At 51.5% G+C, this 20,326-nt stretch overlaps 1 protein-coding gene across 13 annotated transcripts in view; it reads left to right on the top strand.

Annotated features, from left to right (window-relative positions):
- Positions 1-20,326, top strand: part of PKNOX2 (PBX/knotted 1 homeobox 2) — a 262,542-nt gene that overhangs the window by 198,750 nt on the left and 43,466 nt on the right. For all 13 annotated transcript variants that reach the window (XR_010841494.1, XR_010841492.1, XR_010841493.1 and 10 more), the window contains one exon: positions 2,328-2,467. Coding sequence is in view for 10 of the 13 variants with exons in the window: in XM_059070703.2 (XP_058926686.1) it covers positions 2,328-2,467 (140 nt within the window). In the remaining 3 variants the exon portion in view is untranslated. The remainder of the gene's footprint in view (positions 1-2,327; positions 2,468-20,326) is intronic.

The raw sequence follows: 20,326 nt of genomic DNA on the forward strand, positions 1-20,326 counted from the left end.
CATTATAGCAGGCATTCATCCTAGTCACCCCAGTGCCTAGTACATGGCGGCGACTTGAGAAGTATTGGGAAACATAATCAGTTGCATTGGTGAATGAAAGAAACTAGTCCAGATCAATGTGAAGAGTAGAAGTATACTTAGTTTGTCCGATTCCACCTTATTTCTGTATTTTGAAAATTAGAACATTTGTTTCTACTCTCTTCCTTATAGCACCTCTTTAATACTCATGAATCCTAAAACGACACCAGTTTGCTTACTGATGAAAAGGAGGAACTTAGGAAAGTTGAGGGATTGGCTCAAAGTCAAAAAGCTATTAACAGGAGACAGTAAGAGTAAAGCGTGGTACCTTGCTGGCCTCAAGGTACCATGATGCTCTGTCCAGCACTGAGTTCGGGAAAGTTCCCCCAGCTCAGCTAACAGTGACAAGGATATTTCTTCCTAACAAAAAATGATGGGGATACAGTATATTTCTTTTATAGTCTCAGTTTTATTTACCATCCGTCACTCATTAATTCATTCCTTTAACAAATATTTGTTGAGCATTGACTAGTGCCAGGCTATTCTAGACGCTAGGAACACAACAGTTAACCAGCCCTCTTTGAGCTTACATTTGAGTTGGAGGTGGGAGAGAAAATAACTTAGCAAGTAGATATATAGTATCTGGTCATGATAAGGGCTATGAAATATATAGTCATAATAAGGGCTGTGAAATAAAGCAGAGTAAGGGGATAGCAGGGTCAGAGGGACTCTATTTTACTGTGAAGATGTGGCACGTGAACAGAGATCTCAGGAAGCAAATGAGACAGCAAGTGTTTTGTGCTTGTATTCGTGGAAGTACAGTACTCTTTCTTCCAGAAAGCAGGGACCTAGATCATATGATGAACTTTCCAGCTGTAAAATATACGATTCTTTCAAGGTGTGTTCACTCATTTAGTCCCTGATTCATTTTCTAAGCAAACACTAAGCATCCAGTCTGTGTCATTTGGGTGCCGGGGATGAAGGTGTGAACAAGGTATTCGCTCGGGAGGCAGACAAGGGAGTCAAGTCCAAGAACACTGTGGGTGAGAGCTGTCAGGCTCCGTGGGCCGGTTGGAGGAAAGCAATGGTTGAGGCATGTCACCACACGTGACATTTCAGGGATCCGTTTAAGGAAAATAAAATATAAAAGCGTTAAGTTCTGTTACGATGGTTACCCAAAATTTAAAAGCCATTTAACCATTTCTTTAAACGAAATCTTATACGGAAAGTCCAATATACAGTATGTTTTTAAAAGGTGCTCTGATTGGCACAAACTTGGGGCCCCGGGGCACCTCCAAACACGTGTAACATAGGAGGAGAATTACTACCCTAAATATTTGTTATGGCCAAGAACAGAAATCTGTTCATTGTCCACTACAACCTGCTATCTTCAAGTGCCCAGGTAAACCAAATTTGCAGAACACTCAATTGTCAGTCAAAACCATTAAAAGTTACCTCTGGCTTGTGTTCAATGGGATAAACCTCTGCCCAGTTGAGAACTGACTCAGCTATTTTTTTTCCTGCTCTCCAAAGTCATCAAATCAGACCTAACACTGCCCAGTACAGCCCAAGTGACTCATAAGCACAATTTAAAGGGTTCATCATTCTGGTTTTTTCTGCTTTTGGCCAGAGGCCACCAACTTAATTTGCATTAAGAGCCATCACTTTCGGCTTCCCTGGTGGCGCAGTGGTTGAGAGTCCGCCTGCCGATGCGGGGGACGCGGGTTCGTGCCCCGGTCCGGGAGGATCCCACATGCTGTGGAGCGGCTGGGCCCGTGAGCCATGGCCACTGAGCCTGCGCGTCCGGAGCCTGTGCTCCGCGACGGGAGAGGCCACAACAGTGAGAGGCCCGCGTACCGCAAAAAAAAAAAGAACCATCACTTTTATTTTATTTTTTTACATCGTTATTGGAGTATAATTGCTTTACAATGTTGTGTTAGTTTCTGCTGTACTACAAAGTGAACCAGCTGAATGTATACATATATCCCCCTATCCCCTCCCTCTGGAGCCTCCCTCCCCATCTAGGCCCCTAGCCCCTCTAGGTCGCTTTTAAAGTGAGCTCACTTCCGCACCACCTGATTTTGGATGGTCCTAAATCGTTCCCCAGAATTTTCTCATTTGAGGAAACACCAGCTTTCTTCCCACTGCAGCATATGTACACATGGACGCTCATTATACCCTCACATTTCTCTCGTACACATTCTCTCATCCACACACACACCCCACAGGACGAGGTGGACCTCACAGTTCCAGCTGGGGAACCAGCAGTCCTGGCCCTACTAACCCACATCTCCTCTCTGTCTCTGCAGATGACGGCGACCACTCAGGCCCCCTCTAAGGCCCAGGCTGTCCACATCTCCGCACCCTCGGCTGCTGCCAGCACACCTGTGCCCAGTGCCCCCATCGACCCCCAGGCCCAGCTGGAGGCTGACAAGCGAGCTGTGTACAGGTAGGAGACACTTCAGCCGGGCCGCGCGCAGGAACCCCCAAGCGGCCTCAGGCCCAGCTCAGCCATGAGAGATGTGAGTGCAGGCCCGCAGGGGGGCTCATGGAAGCCAGCAGCCAGGGCCAGGGCCCTTCTCTCTGAAATCACTCCAGAGAGCCCTCAGCTGGCCATGCAGGGGTTGGCTCCCGCTTCCTGGAATTGTCCAGGGAGGTAGATGAGGCCTGGGCTGTGTCTTCCAGGAGGGCCTCTTCCTCAGCCCAGCTGGGGACGTGAGCCCTGACGAGCACAGGGCCCTCCACTCAGCAAACGGGCAGCTGCCTCGGGACCGCCTTCTTTCCGGCACTCGCCATCCAGGACTTGGTTGTGAGCAAAACTTTAGTACGCCTGGAAACCACTGGGAGCGCTCGTTAGAACACATGTATCTGGACTCCGCGCTCAGAAATGCTGAGTCAGTAGGTCAGGCTGTAGGAGGAGGATGTGAATTCTTAACAAGCATTCCAGGCGACTCCAGTGCAGCTGGAGCTTGGACCACACTGTGATTCCTGGTAGTCTTTGGTTTTTAGCAATAGAGGTCGTACGCGACTGTGTAGGTTCTGGCACCCTCCCCGAGATGGGCAGTTTGCTGAGAGCAGGCGGCTTGTCTCGTTTTACTCTGCATCAGCCCCTTGTTCCCAGGGCTGGGCCCTGAGTGTAGCAGAGGGTGGGAAGGGCTCGGGGAAATTCCGGTCTGTCTTGTGTACGTTGTTGGGGTGAAGATGCAGTCCTCTGAGGGCAGACCTGAGCCAGGTCCCAGCAGGGATTTCGGTCATCCTTTATCCATGGGGAGCCCACGTCGCTAAGAAAAGATGCCCAAGTTAGCACTCAGTATTGAGGTTGGACCCTTGCTCACGTTCGCTCGTGTGAGCACATACATTCGCGTGCATCAGCAGTGGGGCCGACCCCTGGCTGAGCGTGCACCACAGCGGGCGCTAACTCCAGTCACACGTGGACGGGCCCAGCCAGCCCCGCCCATGACAGTGGCTTTATGGCAATGGTGGTGATTATTGCCGTTATGATCGTTATCACTGGCATTGTTTTTAGTTACTCAGATGAGCTGAATGCCTCTAATGCCAACAGTTGGGAGTCCAAATCAGTGGGCTCTGGACCCTAGATCCTGACACAAGGTCCTTCCCAGGCCTGGATAACACAGCTCCCGGGCCCCAGCCTGCCCGGCACACAGGCCAGGCCCGGCTCCTGCGGGTAGAGACCTCTGCCTTGGGCCCCAAAGAATGCCAGGATCTGGTCACAGGACCTGTCAGAGACCCTGAGGAGGACCCCCAGCTCCCCTGCCCCCAGCATGGGACCTGCACTCCTGTCCTCCCTTCACACTTGCCTTGAACCCTTGCTATTACTATGCAGAGGCATTGCGCTGGGCTCCAGGGGAAAGAGGTAAATCATAAAGGTTATGCATGGGCTCTTCCCTGCCTCTCCAGGAACAGAGACATAATGCAAACAAGAAACCAACACAGAGTGGTCAGAGCTTTGGCAGAGAAGGCTTCAGGGGGGAGGCAGTAGAGTTTGATCTTCAAGGCTGAGTAAGAGAGCTCAGCAGGAGGAGAAATGGGAGGGGCAGGAGCTTCCGGCAGAGGAGAGCCTGGTGTGTTCCCAGAACGGCCAGTGGCCAGAGCAGCTGGGCACGGGAAGATGAGGCTGCACAGGGCCTGTAGTCTCACCTTGTGCCTGGTGGGGGAACATAAGCAGAGAGCGAGAGTGGCCTGGCCTCTGGAAACTGCCCCGTGGTCTGATGACTTTGGGTACAGTCATCACACCCCATTTAAATCACTGCTGCTCCAAGTGCGGTCCATGGGCCAGAAGCATCGCGTCACCTGGAAGCTCATTGGAGACGCAGAATCTCAGGCCCCACTGGACCTGAGGATTGCTGATCTGCACTTTGACAAGATCCCAGGTGATTCATATTCGCACTGGAGACGGATCCCTGACACCTTCTCGGACCCCCGGGGGCAGGGACCTGTAGTGAGCACAGATCTTAGTCTAGAAAGACCCCAAATTAGTGGCCTAACATAAAGTTTCTGGAAACCTAGCCTTGAGCCCTACCTCCTCCTTGAACTCGTCTCTCCGAGCGTTGGTTTCAGGACAGAACCTAATCAGCCGTTCGGCAAGAATTACGAGACAGCCCATGTCAGCACCTGGCTCCGTGTCTGGCACAAAGCGGGCTGTTCCCTTGTTCCCGCCGATGGGCTCCGCATGCTCCGTAGCCCTTCCCGAGATCCCGGGCTCCGACCCCACCCAGGCCCAGCCAGGAGGTGGGTTGCTTCCCCAAGGGAGCTGTCCGCCATGATGTCACCTGAAGTACAAAGGCCCAGATCGTCCCTCAACCAACCACCTCCACACCTGAGATTCACCCTCTCCTACGGGGCTGTCACCTCACAGCCCATGGCATTTGAGCAAATTCTCTCTGCAGCCATCTGACCATGAAGAAGAAATCCCAGGCTGGATGCCACCAACAGTCCAGCCAAACAAGGCTGCCCGGCATCTCAGGACGACGGAGCCGAGGGACATCAGCACCCTTGCCCAGTTCTTTCTTCTGCAGCCCTGCTTGCCCCACGGCCCCCAGGGTGTCTCCCACGGACCGCCCTCTCCACCGCCCTTGAGGGGTGAGGGGAGGCACTCCACCTCCCATAGGGTTGGGTAATTCTAATTAGATCTGCCTGCCTGGGGCGGCCTGGCTGCTCAAAGCACATCAGGGAGTCGGCATTTCATGTCCATAAATGTAACCAGCCCCTCTCCGTGGAGATTAGTGCCCTGCGCTGACTTTTGGGAGTCCCTGCCCCCGAGGCCCCTCCCTGAACTACTTCGAAGAACGAAGGTCGGGGGGAGGCCCCTCCCTGGCCAGGCCCGCAGGGCGGCAGCCCACAATGTGTCGAGAGGGAGGGAGCCTCCCGGTGCCCTGAGGTTTTATTTGTGTAGCAGGATGTGTTGATGAAATGTATTGGTTCCTTCTGATGTGGAAACTCTGCGTGTGGGGTGGGGTGGGGGGAGGGGGGAAGGGAGGCAGAGTCTGTCTTTAATTGGATCATACCAGAGCATCATCTGGGCTAATCAGCAAGGCAACCGGGAGCTCCCGCTCAGATTAATGATTGCAGTCTAATCCGAGCAGACCCCATGATTGGATGCACATCGCCGGTAATTGTGTTTGTGGCCCAGGAGCAATGCTGAGAGGGGTCTGCCGAGGGGAGGCCCCATGGAGCGGGGACCGCAGGCTTGGACCCAGCTCAGATCTCTCCTTCCCCAGGTGCACCTCACCCCTGGGGTTTTCCCCCCAAGAAGTTAAAATTTAGCCTGGACCGCACCCCCACCGCCACCTCCCCACCGGTGGGCTGTGGGCTGGACGGTGTTAGGTGGCCGGGAGCTTGGAGGTTAGGTTGCCAGTAGCACAGTGACGGGGCCAGGAGGGTGAGGTTGATCCAGCTTTTTCACTATCCCTCCTCCCCTCCAGTCTCCGCGGTTCCCCTTTGAAGTGAGTGGGTTCCCATGGAAACCGCGATGTCCTGGGGAGCAGAAGCCTGGCCAGGTGCAGTGGGGGAGGAGGGGGCTCTGCCGAGAAGGCTCTGTGAATGCTGGGTTCCACCCCTGAGGCTGAAATACTGGCTGGGGACCCAGGAAATGGCCCACCGGGCGCTGCAGAAGTTACCTGTTAGTGACGGGAAGTGCTGGCCTGGAGGCAGGAACAGCCAGAAAAGGGTGGGGACAGCTGTGCTTTGCTTCTCCAGGAAAAATGCCAGAGAATTGAGCTGTGAATCAGGTGCGGAGGGTGAGGTGACTGCAGGACCCTGTATCTCTCCTCTGTGGCATTAACTCACAATTGAACGGATTGTGTTAATATTAGTTCTGTTTCCGCCACTAGATCATTACCTCCATGAAGTCAGGGTCTGCGTGTTTTCATTGATTTATCCCCAGCGCCTTACACAATACCTTAGACCCAGCAGCTTGGAGGAGCATGTACTAAATCAGGGCCTGTTGAGCAGATTCCTTAAATAGGCGAGGCAGGACCCGTCCATATTCCATGGTTCCAGGCTGGTGTGCTGGCTAACTGGCTCTGGGGGGACAGGGGAGGGGAGAGCCCTCATGTAGCATCTGTCGATTTCCGTGGTGTAACTGCATCCACCACGGCCCATTTCAAGCTACCAGTGTGCTGCTGAAGAGAGGTGGGAAAAGATGCACACAGTTGCCTCTCTCCGGCCTCAGGCACAAACCCCTGCAGGCAGCCGAGCTACAGGTGCCCAGTTTTACCAGCACCTTTAGAGCCGATTTTGTGGAATGCTTTAACTCATAGCATTAACCGCAATCCTACACTCCTTGGCCCTCACTGACCTGTCTGGCCCACTCCCCGGTTCTAAATTTGAAATGTTCCCGCTTAACGAATCAATGCTTAGAACCTGGCCCAGAATAAACGCTATGCAAGTGTTTGCAGTTGTGATTTCTCACCCACCGCAAGGCAGTGAATTTTCTCCTTCCTAGATTCTACCCAGCACCGTCCAACTCTTAACATCTGCTTGAGCAAAGCCCTGATGTCTCCACGTTCTCCAGGTAGATTCCAAGGCTCTCCTGTTTCATCCGTTAACGAGTTCCTTTCCAGCAGCTCCAGAAGCCCCACATCAAACCAGTCTTTAGTTTCTCAGCTGTCAGAGTCTTGGCCTTTCCGTGTCGTGTTTGCAGTTCTTCTGGTCCGTCTCATCTCTCTGTAAACCACACTCGGAGCTTCTGCCCATGTGGGACCCAGCCCTAGACAGTTCAAGCTGAAATCCACTTCTAGTTCAACGAAAGCAGTACACATTGCTAGCGCCTTGTTTATAATACATTTGCCCCTGTTGCATGCAGACTGGATCCCTCTAGAATCCACGCTTGTTTAGGGAAAGGTCAGAACGGGGCAGTGGGCAATGTTCAGATCGCTCCCTTGAGACTAACGCTCTAAAGGTCACTGAAGTTTGGGCTCGGTCCTAATGGTCCAAGAGCTAGAGGGACAAAGGCCATAGAGCAGCCGTACTGAGCTGTGGGACAAGGTCTAAAAATAGATGTGGTGATGACCAGCTTGGTCACCTAGGGCAAGTTCGTCCCTCGGAATCTGTTTTCTTAACCGTAAAAAAGGAAATAGTCATAGCTAGACTAAAATGAGATGATATATGAGAATATCTAACACACAGAGATCAGTGTTTGCTGCCTGGGGGGAGGATGGGATGGGGGTGTTTTAAACAAAGGGGCCAGCATGGTCCCCGTGGCCTTTTCAGCACGTGAGGCATCTGGTGCATTCGGGGAGGTGAAATTCAGGCTGCAGAACAGGGCCTGTGGACCTCGATCGCCTGGGTTTCCATTCTGCCTCCGCCACTGGGCACTAAACCTGTCTGAGCCTCTGTTTCCTCCTCTGTAAAATAGGGCTGAAAATAGTGCCATCTCTTCCTTAGGTTGGTCATGAGGATTAAATGAGATAATACCATGAAGTGCTGGATAAAGAATCTGGCATTGGGGAGAGTAGTCTGCAGCCGTTAGCTGCTATGAGGTGCTTGGGGGAATGGAAGCAGGGGTTGGTCGGGCTAGAAGGTAAATGCTGAGGGGCGATTCAGCAAGAGGCAAGACAGGAGAGGGCTCCCAGCTGAGTGGTCCTGCACTGCGATTCAATTAAACGTTTACTGAGCTCTGTTACGCGTACGCATCGTGTCAAGTTCCAAGAGGGGTTCTGAATTTAAAAGAATCGGTCCGGGGAGTGGCGAGAAGATAGGCAGAGGAAGTAGCTATAGTATAAAATTGGCACATCTTATGGGCTCAGAAAAGTATATGTGTGATTGACTGCAAGGCCTCTGGCCCACAGCGCAGGGTCGGAGAGTAGCACTGCTTTTCCCAAGGGAGGTGAAGCCCAAGGGAAATGATAGCCAAGCGGCCTCTCCTGGGGCCGGGCTGGTGAATGGCGAGGCAGGAGCCCCCTGGGCTTGGGGCTGGGCAGAGGGGCTGGCTGCTGTGTGACTGTCCTCTTTAGCAGCTGCCTGGCCAGGACCCTGGGAACTGGCACTTCCTAATGAGTGGTCTTTGAGGGAACCCTTCCACCTTGTGACCAAGGAGTGTCCTGTCTCCAGGGAGCTGACCCTGGGGCTTAATTAACCCTGTGCCTTCCCTGGCATAGAGCTTGGTCATTCCTGGGACGTGCTGGGTGAGGTGGCCTGAGAAGGGTGTGGGAGAAGTGTAGCCATTCCAAGCAGAAGAGTCAGGACCAGATGCTTCTGGACGAGGTGCTGGGAGCAGACGTTCCAGGCTGCATTCTGAGCTGGGTTTTATGGGCTGGGGCTGCAGCAGACACTCCTTGCGTTTGGAAGCGGCTGGATTCACTGACATCTGAGAAAACATCTCAGCTGTTGACTACAGTCAGGGGAGCGATCCTGCTGGAACCGTAATCTGAAAGGCAAACCGTGCTCAATGCTCCCCCGGCACCAGGCAAAGCCTCTTCCCTGCCCTTCCTGCCGGCATCTCGAAGGCCCCCACCTGGGACCCAGCCTCTGCACATGCCGCTGGCAGGCCCAGAGGCTGAGGCTGCCTGGCCCAGAGAGCAGGTGTGTGCAGAGGCAGCGGGTGCTGATGCTTCCACAGCTCACCCCCTGGCCGAGGCAGAGCTGAGAAGTCCAGGTACCCCGCCAAGACAAGGCACACGGACAAGAGATCCAGGAGCCTGGAATCCCAATGACTTTTATCCTCACGAGGTTATGTTAGGATGAAAGGAGATAACCAATGTTAACAGCTGACAGTGCTTGGCACAGACGAGGCTTACAATGAATGGTGGCCACAGTTGTGAGGAGTTACTGCGACAAGTACCAGACTGGATCGGTCCCCCCGCCTAGAGGGAAGACACCAGCCATTGGGCCTCCCGCTGGTGCGAATGGAGGGGGTGTTGTCTGCTGGGAGGGGCGGGGAGCCAGCAAGCTGGGCCCTAGAGGGCTCACAAGGCCCATGGCTTCTCACCAGGGCTGGACTAAGCCAGTTTAGCCCTTCTAAGCCCCACTCTCTGATTTTTCCAAGCACTGGGCCATTTTGTGGTCAAGTGGAAAGAACATAAGACTAAGACTTCAGCCTAAGTTCTGATTCTACCACTGAGCAACTCATTTAACCTCTTTAGATAAGCTTTCCCACAGGGTAGGCATAAGATGAGAAAATGAAAGATCTATAAAAACGTCGAAGCCTTCTCCAACACACAGAAGTATTATTATGAGAGAAAGTTCTTTTGGAAACCTGTTTGGTGAGGTAGAGACTGTCTTGTGCTGCACGGGTCCTGATGCTCAAAGGGTAAACGTGGCAGCTCAGTTCTGTGACCCCAGGACACACAGGACTCAAGGCCAGTAGAGAAAAAAAGGGGGAGGAGGATGAAGTGATTCTAATTAAAAATGGTTCAAAAACAGTACCTGGGAAAGGGGGAAGAACACAAAATTTGGAGTTTGGATACCCAGATTTAAATCTCAACTCAGTCACTTATTAGCCTGATGTAATTATTTAACCACATGGCCCCTCAGTTTGCTAATCAGTAAAATGGGAATAATAAAAATATTGGGTGTTTCAATGCAATAAGCACATGAAATGTAAGTTACAAAGTGCCACCAAATGTGTGTGGGTGTGTCACTGTCATTTTGCCATGACAAAATGGATGGAGCTCCCCTTCCCACACCAAACCTTCCCCCAGTGCTTTCTTGTTGGGGACTGGCTGGCTCTCTGGTGGCTTGGATAGAAACTGCCTCTCACTAGCTGCCTAACTGCAGGAAAGATACTTCTAGTTTCTCTTCCTGAGTTACCTCCCCTTAAAATGAAGGGGCTGATCATGAAAAAGACAGGAGATAAGTGATAGTAAAGATGGGGAGAAGAGGGAACTCTTGTGCACTGTTGTTGGGATTGTATATTGGTGCAGCCACTCTAGAATACAGTATGGAGGATCCTTAAATTTAAAAATCCTTAAAATTAAAAATAGAACTATCCTGTGATCCAGCAGTCCCACTTTGGGGATCCAAAGGAAATGAAAACACTAACTCAAAAAGACATCGGCACCCCCACGTTCACAGCAGAATTATTTATAATAGCCAAGGCACAGAAACAACCTAAATGTCCACTGATGGATGAATGGATAAAGAAGTTGTGGCATATATATACAGTGGGATATTATTCAGACATAAAAGAAAACCAAGGAAATCCTGCCATTTATGACAACATGGAGGGACCTTGAAAGCATTATGCTAAGTAAAATACATCATAGAGGAAGACAGATTCTGTAGGATCTCACTTATATGTGGAATCTAAAAAAAAACTTAGCAAAAGAGATTGGATTTGTGGTTATCAGAGGTGAAGGGTGGAAGGAGGGGGTAATAGAGGAGGGTAGTCAAAAGGTACAAACTTCCAGTTATGAAAGAAATAAGTACTAGGGATGTAACATGATGACTATAGCTAACACTGCTCTATCATATGTAGGTAAGTGAAGAGAGTAAACACTAAGAGTTCTCATCACAAGGAGAAAAATTTTCTTTTCCTTTTTGTCTTTTTATTTTATCTGAGAAGATGGATGTTAGCTGAACCTATCATGGTGATCATTTCATAGTATATGTAAATCAGGCCATCATGCTACATGCCTTAAATGTATACAGTGATGCATGTGAATTATTTCTTAGTAAAACTGGGGAGAAAATGAAGGGGCTGGAGATGAGATCCTACCCTGTCTCAAGTTTTAGGTTCTTTGTATTCTCGCCCTTGTAGACCAGACTTAACAACCAGTTTGTTGAGATTTCACATTTATTACTTTTTTTTAATGTGCCAGGAGGGAAGGGTGAGTGTGTGTGTGTGTGTGTGTGTGTGTGTGTGTGTGTGTGTGAAGGGATGGGGACAAAGCAGATTGTGGCCTCCCCTGAGCCCCACACTCACCAGGGATGGACCTGTACGCCCACCTGGGGGAGGAGAGCTGGTTGGAGCCCAGGAACTCAGCAGATGCAATTCCAATTTAGCAACAAGAAGAAGTCCTCTCCAAGGCAACCCAGGCGAACACACCGCCCACTGGGCAGGACTAAAAATACACCCGCATGGTTTCAACGTCACACCTGCAGTAAAAATACATCCAACCAGGAGCTGCTGGCTTGGTCTCCCCCACCCCACTCTGCTCTCTCCATCTGGTGCCTTTGAGGGGAGGAGAGGAGGGCTGGCCGAGCACTTCCTTCACACTTACTCCTCTGCCCCTGAGACCCTGCCAGCCCTCACCCCACACACCCGGCAGAGCCCAGAGGAGACGGGGCCCTTTGTAGTAACTGTGGCTAGAAGCTGCCAGATGGCTGTAGCTGACCTGGGTACCACAGGGGAGTGGATTCCGGGCCCGAAAGAACTTTAGGCTTGTGTCTCGGAGTCTCCGCTTGCCTTCGGTGCTGGCTTCGTTCATTCATTCATCCCTATTCATTGATCCTCCAAATGTTTATTGATCCTCTGCTCTGTGCCAGGCACTGTGCTGGGAATTCAGAGGTAAGACGAGTTCGTGGACCAGAGAAGCTCCCCACATAGTGAGGAAGACAGATCTGTGCACAAACAGCTGTAGTCAATAGAATTTAATAATTGTCCTATGGGAAATAAAAATAAATTCTTACTGGCAGTGTCTTTTGGTTTCAGAAATGGGGTTCCGAGTTCTAGTAAGTTGTACTTTGCCTCTCCTCCTCCTCCTCTTTCTTTGCCTCTATGTGAATTGGCATGTGGGCTTGTTTCCCTGCCAAATGAGTCAGTAGAGATGGGATTATACATTTATTGGAGTGGATAGTGTCAATGTTGCTCTGAGTCAAAAAAGGTGCCCCCATGCCATTCCAGGGAAATGGAACAAGCATTAATTGACAGCTTACTCAGCGCCAGACACTCTACATGTGCCTTCATGTAATTCTTAACAATAACCTCTGTGGTAGGTGGCGTTATCCCCATTTTATAAAAGAGGAAACTGAGGATCCGAGAACTTCAGTAACTTGCCCCGGAGTCACACAATTAATTATCCGTCTCCAAAGTCTATCCTTGTGTCACACCACCCAGCCCACCGAAATTGTGAGTGAGGTCATGGTAGAGACCCCCAAGCATGTCTCGTGGTGGCTTAGAAGAGGCACCGATTTCTCTTGCTGGAGAGACAAATTTTGGTAGAAAAGGCGGCATTTTGAGCTGGATTCTGGAGATTATTAGGAGGGACAGGGAGAGACAAAGGAACAGGCATTTCAGGCGGAAGGCACAGCAGGTGCACAGCAGCCCGGGTTGCCTGAGCTAGTGAAGGGGGTGGTGAGGGTGCAAGGAGCCCGGGGGGCCACCTGCTGTCTGTTCGCCTACCGTGTTCTCCACCGAGTCTATCCAGGAGAAATACTGCAAAGAAAGCTGAGACCATACTGTGAAGCACCGTGGGTGTGCTCTGAGGATGCTGACCCTATTTTATCGGCATCCAGGAGAGAGTTCACTGTAGTTCTCAGAATGACTACTTGCAATGGGCCTTCTGGCCGTGAAAAGATGCCCAGGAAAGGGGCACGAGTCGTCCTGAAAGGTGCCTCCAGGGTATTGTCTCTGATGCTGTGATCTCAGTGACCTGACCTGGGGCACTAGAAATAAAGGGTTACAGTGCCAGCCCCTGGGTAGGGTGTCCAGGGTGGTGGGCCTTTGACAACTTGAGACCTCTGCTGTGAGTATCCGTGGAGACCAGGTTAGGTCGCTGCTTGCCCCCCCTTCACCCCCACCTCACTGGCCAGTGGCCGGTGTCCTCTGCAAAGGTCTGACCCTGACCAGGCTCTGGTCTCACTGCCTCATCACCAAAAACCTCCATCCAGAAATTTTCCTTTCCTACTATACACTCCCTCCTCTGGACCGTCCACTCTCATCGCAGCTAGGAAGGGCCAAAGGCTCTGACACCCCCACCCCGTCCCCATCAGAGGAAGCATGCGAGCCTCAGGGGGTGGTGAGCGCTGACACTGGGCTGTGAAGGGAGGTACAGGACAGGCCTGGGGGCTCCAAGGTCAGGCGCAGGGAGAGGCGGTGGACGGCCAGGCGGGCTGCCGCACACTTGGCTGGACCCGTAATTGAGGTCTGCAGTTCTGGCCAAGGTCGCAAGGGGAGGGATGGCTGAGAGGCTCAGAAGTGACAGAGTGGCATGACTGTGAATCACAAGGTTTATCACCCAGAAAGGGAGCTCGACACTAATGTCCCCCCGCGTGTGACCGTCATCGCCACCCTCCAGCCCCGGTCTGTGGGGCTCTGCGTCTCTCTTCATGTCTGTTCCCCGTTTCTTGTGTTCTTTGCATTATAGCCTCTCTCAAGCGGTATTTAAAAGCACTTTTTTTTTTTTTTTTTTTTCCCTTGGTACGCGGGCCTCTCACTGTTGCGGCCTCTCCCGTCACGGAGCACAGGCTCCGGACGCGCAGGCTCAGCGGCCACGGCTCACGGGCCCAGCCGCTCCGCGGCATGTGGGATCTTCCCAGACTGGGGCACGAACTCGTGTCTCCTGCATCGGCAGTAAAAGCACACTTTTTAATTGAAGTATAGATGATTTACAATGTTGTGTTAGTTTCGGGTGTACAGCACAGTGATTCAGTTTTATAGATGTATATGTTTATATATATATAAGTTTTGTATATTCTTTTTCAGATTCTTTTCCTTATAGGTCATTACAGAATATTGAGTATAGTTCCCTATGCTGCACTGTAGGTCCTTGTTTGTTATCTGTCGAAGCTCCATATTTTGGCATTCTTTCTTTTTCCTATCCCTGCTTCTCTGTGTACGGCCCTATGAGCAGAAAGAAATGTTAAAAAAAAAAAAAACGTTTTTCTTAACCCAGGTTGTCCAAGGAGAACGAAGGGAAGTAGAACAAAGTCCACTTGTCTTCTTTTGAGTCCTTTTAGCAAAAGGAAATGAGCTTCAGCCTTATAGGGGAACTTGCAGTTAGACACGAGTGTAAAAATGACCAAGGAAGTTATGGTCTCCATCCCAAGAGGTCTTCGAAAACGTTAGGGAAACCTATCTATGGAGCCATCTGCAGCAAGAACATCTGTCTTGAAAGAGGGAGGAGTAAACTGGAAGGCGCTGCAGCTTGCTCTCAGAAGCCTCACCAGAAATATGTGTGTGGGGGTGGGGGGATGAGGGGGGCCCGAATCGCTTTGCCCTCAAGAAAATCTGGTGCTTCGGTGAGGGGTCTCAGCCTCGCTGCTGCTGGACAGAGACTGATATTCAACCCTGCAAAGGGCTTCAGCCAAAATCCTGTCCTGTTTAGGCCCAGGCCCTTTGGGGCGCTGCCAGAGGCAGCCCTACGCACCCTGGCCCCAGACTGGGCATTTTAGGCCCGCGAATTTGGGTGATGCAGAAAACAATGAAGGCGGAAATGTCAGAAGTAATTAAACCAAACGATAGCTTAAACCCCTGTGGAAATCAACACACCCGGTTTAATCACCTTCTTAAGCTAGCACGAGACTGCAATTCTGTGGAGAGGGGTTCTTTATTTCTCGGGATCGTTAACAAGAACTGCATATCTTGAGCTTGCTTTTGGTTCACATGCTCCTGGGGAGAGGTGATGAGGGTGGGGCTGGGGGTGAGGACTCCGAAAAGAAAACAAGATATAGTAAAATCTCATTTGAGGTCCTCTCTCGTCCCCTGCTCCTGGCGCTGTCCGCACTCGGGGCAGCCTGCCCTCCCGGCACCCAGGCAGAGGCACAGTGCTGAATGTGATAAATGAGGCCATTAGAGAAATTCATTTCTCTTTATTAGTCTGTGTCAGATCCTTTCTATTAGTGGCTGGAAACGACCTCTCTTCTGCAGTAAAATGTCATGCCAGTTCACTCCTTTTATTTGTTCTGCACCAACGAGGCTCAAACTCTCCCTGAATTAGTGCAGTGAGATTTATTTTCTCCAAATTTTGAACGGCTTAAGAGAGATTGCGGCGGAAAGTGGCAGGGGGGTCGGCGGTGGGATGAACTGAGAGATTGGGATTGACATATATACCCTAAAATGTATAAAATAGATAACTAATAAGAGCCTGCTGTATAAAAACTAAATAAAATAAAATTCAAAAAAATTTAAAAGAGAGATTGGGCTGGAGGGGGCGGCCAGGTGGGAGGCGACATAGGGAAAAGCGTGGAGAAAGATCGGGGAGGGAGAAGGCGAGCTCTTCTGGAGGTCAGATGTCCTCGGCTCTCTGGAAATAAAGGCTAATGGCCATCTTTCACATCTCGTTCATCATCGTCCAGGCACTGGGGACCGAATTTCCACGTTTCTGCTTCCAGCCTCTGAAGGGTACTGATCCACGGTGGGAGAGATCTGGACAGCAGGAAGAGGAACTCCTTAAAACCCATTTTCTAGTAGGACAGACTGAGGCTCAGGGAAGGTCAAGAATGACAGGACCAGTATCCCACGCATGACCGGAAATCCCCCTTGCCACCCCCTGCCGGGCTCAGACAAGGGCATTCATGTCCCCGGAGGGTAAAGTGCCCCGCCCTCCTGGTCCCTGCCCTAGTCCCCCCGCCCCACCCCAGGCCCGCAGTGGAGGCTGCTGGAAAGGACTCGTTGAAGGTGGCTTCCAGCCTCTTCCCCAGTCTTATGGGGTGATGTTGGAGGATAGCTTAAAATACAGGTCAATGCTTAGGCACGGGTAGGATGGGCAACTGGGAAGGGGGCTGGGAACTGGGCCGGGAACAGCCTTAAAGAAGGCCATAGCATCACTGCAGCCGCAGAACCCAGCTGAGTCACTGGGAAACTGAGCCTGTTTCACAGGGGTGGTACAGAGCATCTCAGCAGTCCCCACACTTGAGGTAGCAGGTGGCAGTCAGGGCGATCGAGAGATGCAGGTGGATAGAGCACGGGAGCCACAGGCAGCCCTACCAACACTGGCTGGGGTCCATATGAAAAGCTGTGGGTGAGCACAGATGTCATCGGAACTCCTGGGCTCAGGGATCCAGGGATCAGGGTGGGTGGAGCCAGAGGCAGGAGCCTGGGGAGGGTGGGGTATGAAGGGAGGATCTGGGAACTGATAGTGCAGCTCAGGCCAGGAGGGGCTGGGGAGAGGGGCCATGACAGCAACCAGGAGGCCTGTTGTGTGCTCCACGGGTCCTTGCTTAACTTGGGGGAGAGGATGGAAAGCACGTTTTCTTCTACTGAGAGATGGCAGAAGCCATAGAAAACACCCCCAGATATGCCCTCGTCTCTCTCTCTCTCTCTCTCTCTCTCTCTCTCTCTCTCTCTCTCTCACACACACACACACACACACACACACACACACACACACACACACACACACGCGTGCGGGAGATCTGACCCCTGCAGGGGAGAGGTTTGTAAAGTGGACCAATGCTAGAGCTCTGCCTGGAAGGTGCACGCTGTCCCCCAGTGGAGGGGACAGTGCCTCCACCCCCGTCCCCAAAAGCCCAGCTCTGTGTGAGACCTCGGACCTGACTGTTGCTCACCTCTTCGACTTCATCTCCCTCCATTCGCCTACCTTGCTCCAGCCACAAGCGCCTGGATTTTGTTCCAGAAACATGCCGAGCTCATTTCTCTCCGAAGTGCTTTGCGTTTTCCCCTGCTTGGCTTGCCCCTCCCCTCAGACCTTTGCCTGACTGCCTCCTTGTCCTTCCAGGCTTAACTCAAATGTCACCTCCTCAGAGAGGCCCTCCCTAATCACTCTCCTCCCTGCAGAGGCCAGGGCAGTGGCAGACGAGCTCACTCTCTCCCCCCAGCCCAACTCCAGGGCTGCTAGCTGGGAGTCGCAGTCACCGGCAGCTCCCTCCTGCCCCCCACCACATGCCACGCACGCTGTGTACACAAAACACATGACGCTTGCACACGCGTTGCGTACGGATAACACGTAGCCCTGCACATACACTGCATACAATAGAGGGCACAGGCACCCTGTATTCACAGCACACAAACTCTGCATCCCAGCTCTGTACGCACAACCCATATGTTCATAGTACTGCAGAGACGTAACACCGTGTGTGCACACGCAATAAAAACACCTAGGACAACCCACTTACACAACGCTCTCGTTGACAGCCTGTATTCAACCCAGGTGCACACACGTGCACCGGCGCACCCACACACCACGAGCAGCTGCCCACCCTGCCTCCAGCCAGTGAGGAAGGAACGTGCAGTGACCGCGGCCGCCGTGGGGGTGGGGCGGGGGCGGCGCCCCCCACCACCTGGCACGCTGCTGCGGATTATTAGTTCCTGGTAATTTAGTGCCCTTGTACAGAGTCGATTTGTGCCTTTCACTCCTAATTGATCTAGTGGCTGTTTAAATGGCAGCAGGCATCTGTTGAGAGTAGGAAGCTTCATAAGGCGCAATAATTCATAACACCGTCTGGAATTTGCCTTTCATGTCCCTCAGCTAAACCACTGCAGGTCTCTGCTTAAATCACAGCCATGAAGGCTTTCTTTGGTATTCCACTCAGGGCCAGGAGAATCTTGCATTAAACTGGGATCAGGTTAGATTAGACTATAATATGCTGCGGTATTAGTGGCTGCAAATGAAGACTTACACTGGAGTTTAACCCCTTCACCTGGTCTTCTCTTTGTCTTCAGCCGATGGCTGAGCGAACCCATTGTTTTCCCACCAGTTTCCTGAGGGGGCCGAATAGCTCTTCTAGCAATTTGGGGCTGCAGATGGGCTACCCTCAGATATTGACTCTTTTTTCCTCCAGACTGTGACCCAGCCTGCAGCCTTGGAGCCCAGCTATTTATGCATCAGCTCCCAAAACAAGGGTCAGGGAGATAGTGTCTAGAGACAGCCTTGCCAAGCCACGCAGCTCATCTGTGGCAGGAATTCATCTCCCCTCGGCCCCCGATGCCCCCAAGCTTGAGTAGAATGACCAGTAGGTATAGGTTTGAGTGTGGATGGGTCTCAGCACCTTCTGCCTTTCTGCCCAGAATTATTAGAATCCCAGGATGGGACAGGCTCACAGGGGTCCCCCATCAGCCTACAAACACTAGGTAGGCTGAATGTTCAGTCCTTCTCGGCACGTTTAATCATAGCATGCTGGAGGAAGAAGCCTGATCTGTTTTCATCTTCAGGGCTTACTGTGCTTTCCAATATGGTCGCCACTAGCCACATGTTGCTATCTAAATTAAAATTAGTTAAAATTAGACAAAATTTAAAAAAAAAAAAAAATTAGACAAAATTAAAAATTCAGTGTCCTAGACACAAGAGCCATATTTTATTTATTTTTTAATAGAACTTTATTGCAGTGTAATTGCTTCACAATACTGTGTTGGTTTCTGTTGTACAACAAAGTGAATCAGCCATATGCATACATATATCCCCATATCCCCTCCTTGAGCCTCCCTCCCATCCTCCCTATCCCACCCCTCTAGGTCATGTCAAAGCACCGAGCTGATCTCCCTGTGCTATGCGGCTGCTTCCCACTAGCTATCTATTTTACATTTGGTAGCGTATATATGTCGATGCTACTCTCACATCGCCCCAGCTTCGCCCTCCCCCACTATGTCCTCAAGTCCGTTCTCTACGCCTACCTCTTTATTCCTGCCCTGCATCTAGGTTCATCAGTACCATTTTTTTTTTTTTTTTTTTAGATCCCATATGTTTGCCTTAGCATACGGTATTTGTTGCTTTGGGGGAACCACGGTGGGAGGGAATGGGGCTCCAGAGTCCAGTGTCAATACCCATGTAAACACATGTGCACGTGCTGGGTGTGAAGACATAGCTGTTCACTCATGCTGCAGAGAAATGAGAACGAGATGCACTTATATATGCAAATGGGATCACACACCTAACATATATATTCAACAAAGATTTATTAGGATCCACATGCGACTGCCAGACTCTGGGCAGACAGTGAGGAGTAAGGTGGGCTTGCTTCTTGCCCTCATGTAGCTGAGAGTCTAGTGAGGAAGGCAGGTGGTAAAGCAAACAACCCAGGGAGCCGTCGGCATAGGTTGAGGGGAGGGGCAGTCAGGGAACCTTCCCAGAGTGGGTGAGGTCGAAGCCAAGACCCATAGAGTAGCTAGGTAAGCACTTCAGCTTACATGCATCCGTCATAGAACCATCACACACATGCACACACCCACACTCACATATTCATCATTCACTGGTTCATTGTCAGTCACCGAATATTTATTAAGTGCCTGCTGGCGGCATCAGGGCAAGGTCCTAAGGATACAATGGTCATTGAGACAAAGACAGTCTTGGAGGAAAACACTGGACAAATAATGATGCAAATAATTATTTGATGACAGTTGTGCTAAGTGTGTGATGACAGAAACGTGTAGGGACGTGTTACACGTGGGACTGGGGTGTCTGACCTAAGCTGAGTCGGCCAACAGATGCAGGACAGGTGGAGACTTCTGCCCAGCACGTGTGACGAGTACTCAGGTCCACATCCCTCCACGTACACTTGCAAACACACAGGTGCTGCCCTCGGCGGGCTCCACGCAGCCAAGGGCGGGTGTGTGACCACCCACGAATGTTCACATCCAGGACTTCTCTGGACACTTCCCATATTTCCTTCCCAGATTGACGCTGAGCCAGAAATGGACACCTACCTCTGTGAAGGGTTATACCCAGCAGCCCTCAGCAAATATCTGTGCAGTTTATCTGGACAAAGAGAAAAGTTAGGCCCCTGGTGGGAGGAACAGGAGCCTCTGAGGCCCCAGGAATCAGGAGACTGAATTCTCTGTGCCAGGGCGTGAAATGCTAGCGTCTAGGCTGACCATGGGGACTGGGGCCTTTCTCAGGGAGTGGGACCCTGGGAGAAGAAGTGACGGCAATGTGGGACGGGACCCTTGTGGCTTCTGAGCCCCGACGGCAGCAAGTCTCTGAGTGCACATGTGTGAGCTCTTGATGTCCCCGCA

This window comes from Kogia breviceps, chromosome 7 (assembly GCF_026419965.1).
Source record: "Kogia breviceps isolate mKogBre1 chromosome 7, mKogBre1 haplotype 1, whole genome shotgun sequence".
NCBI lineage: Eukaryota > Metazoa > Chordata > Mammalia > Artiodactyla > Physeteridae > Kogia > Kogia breviceps.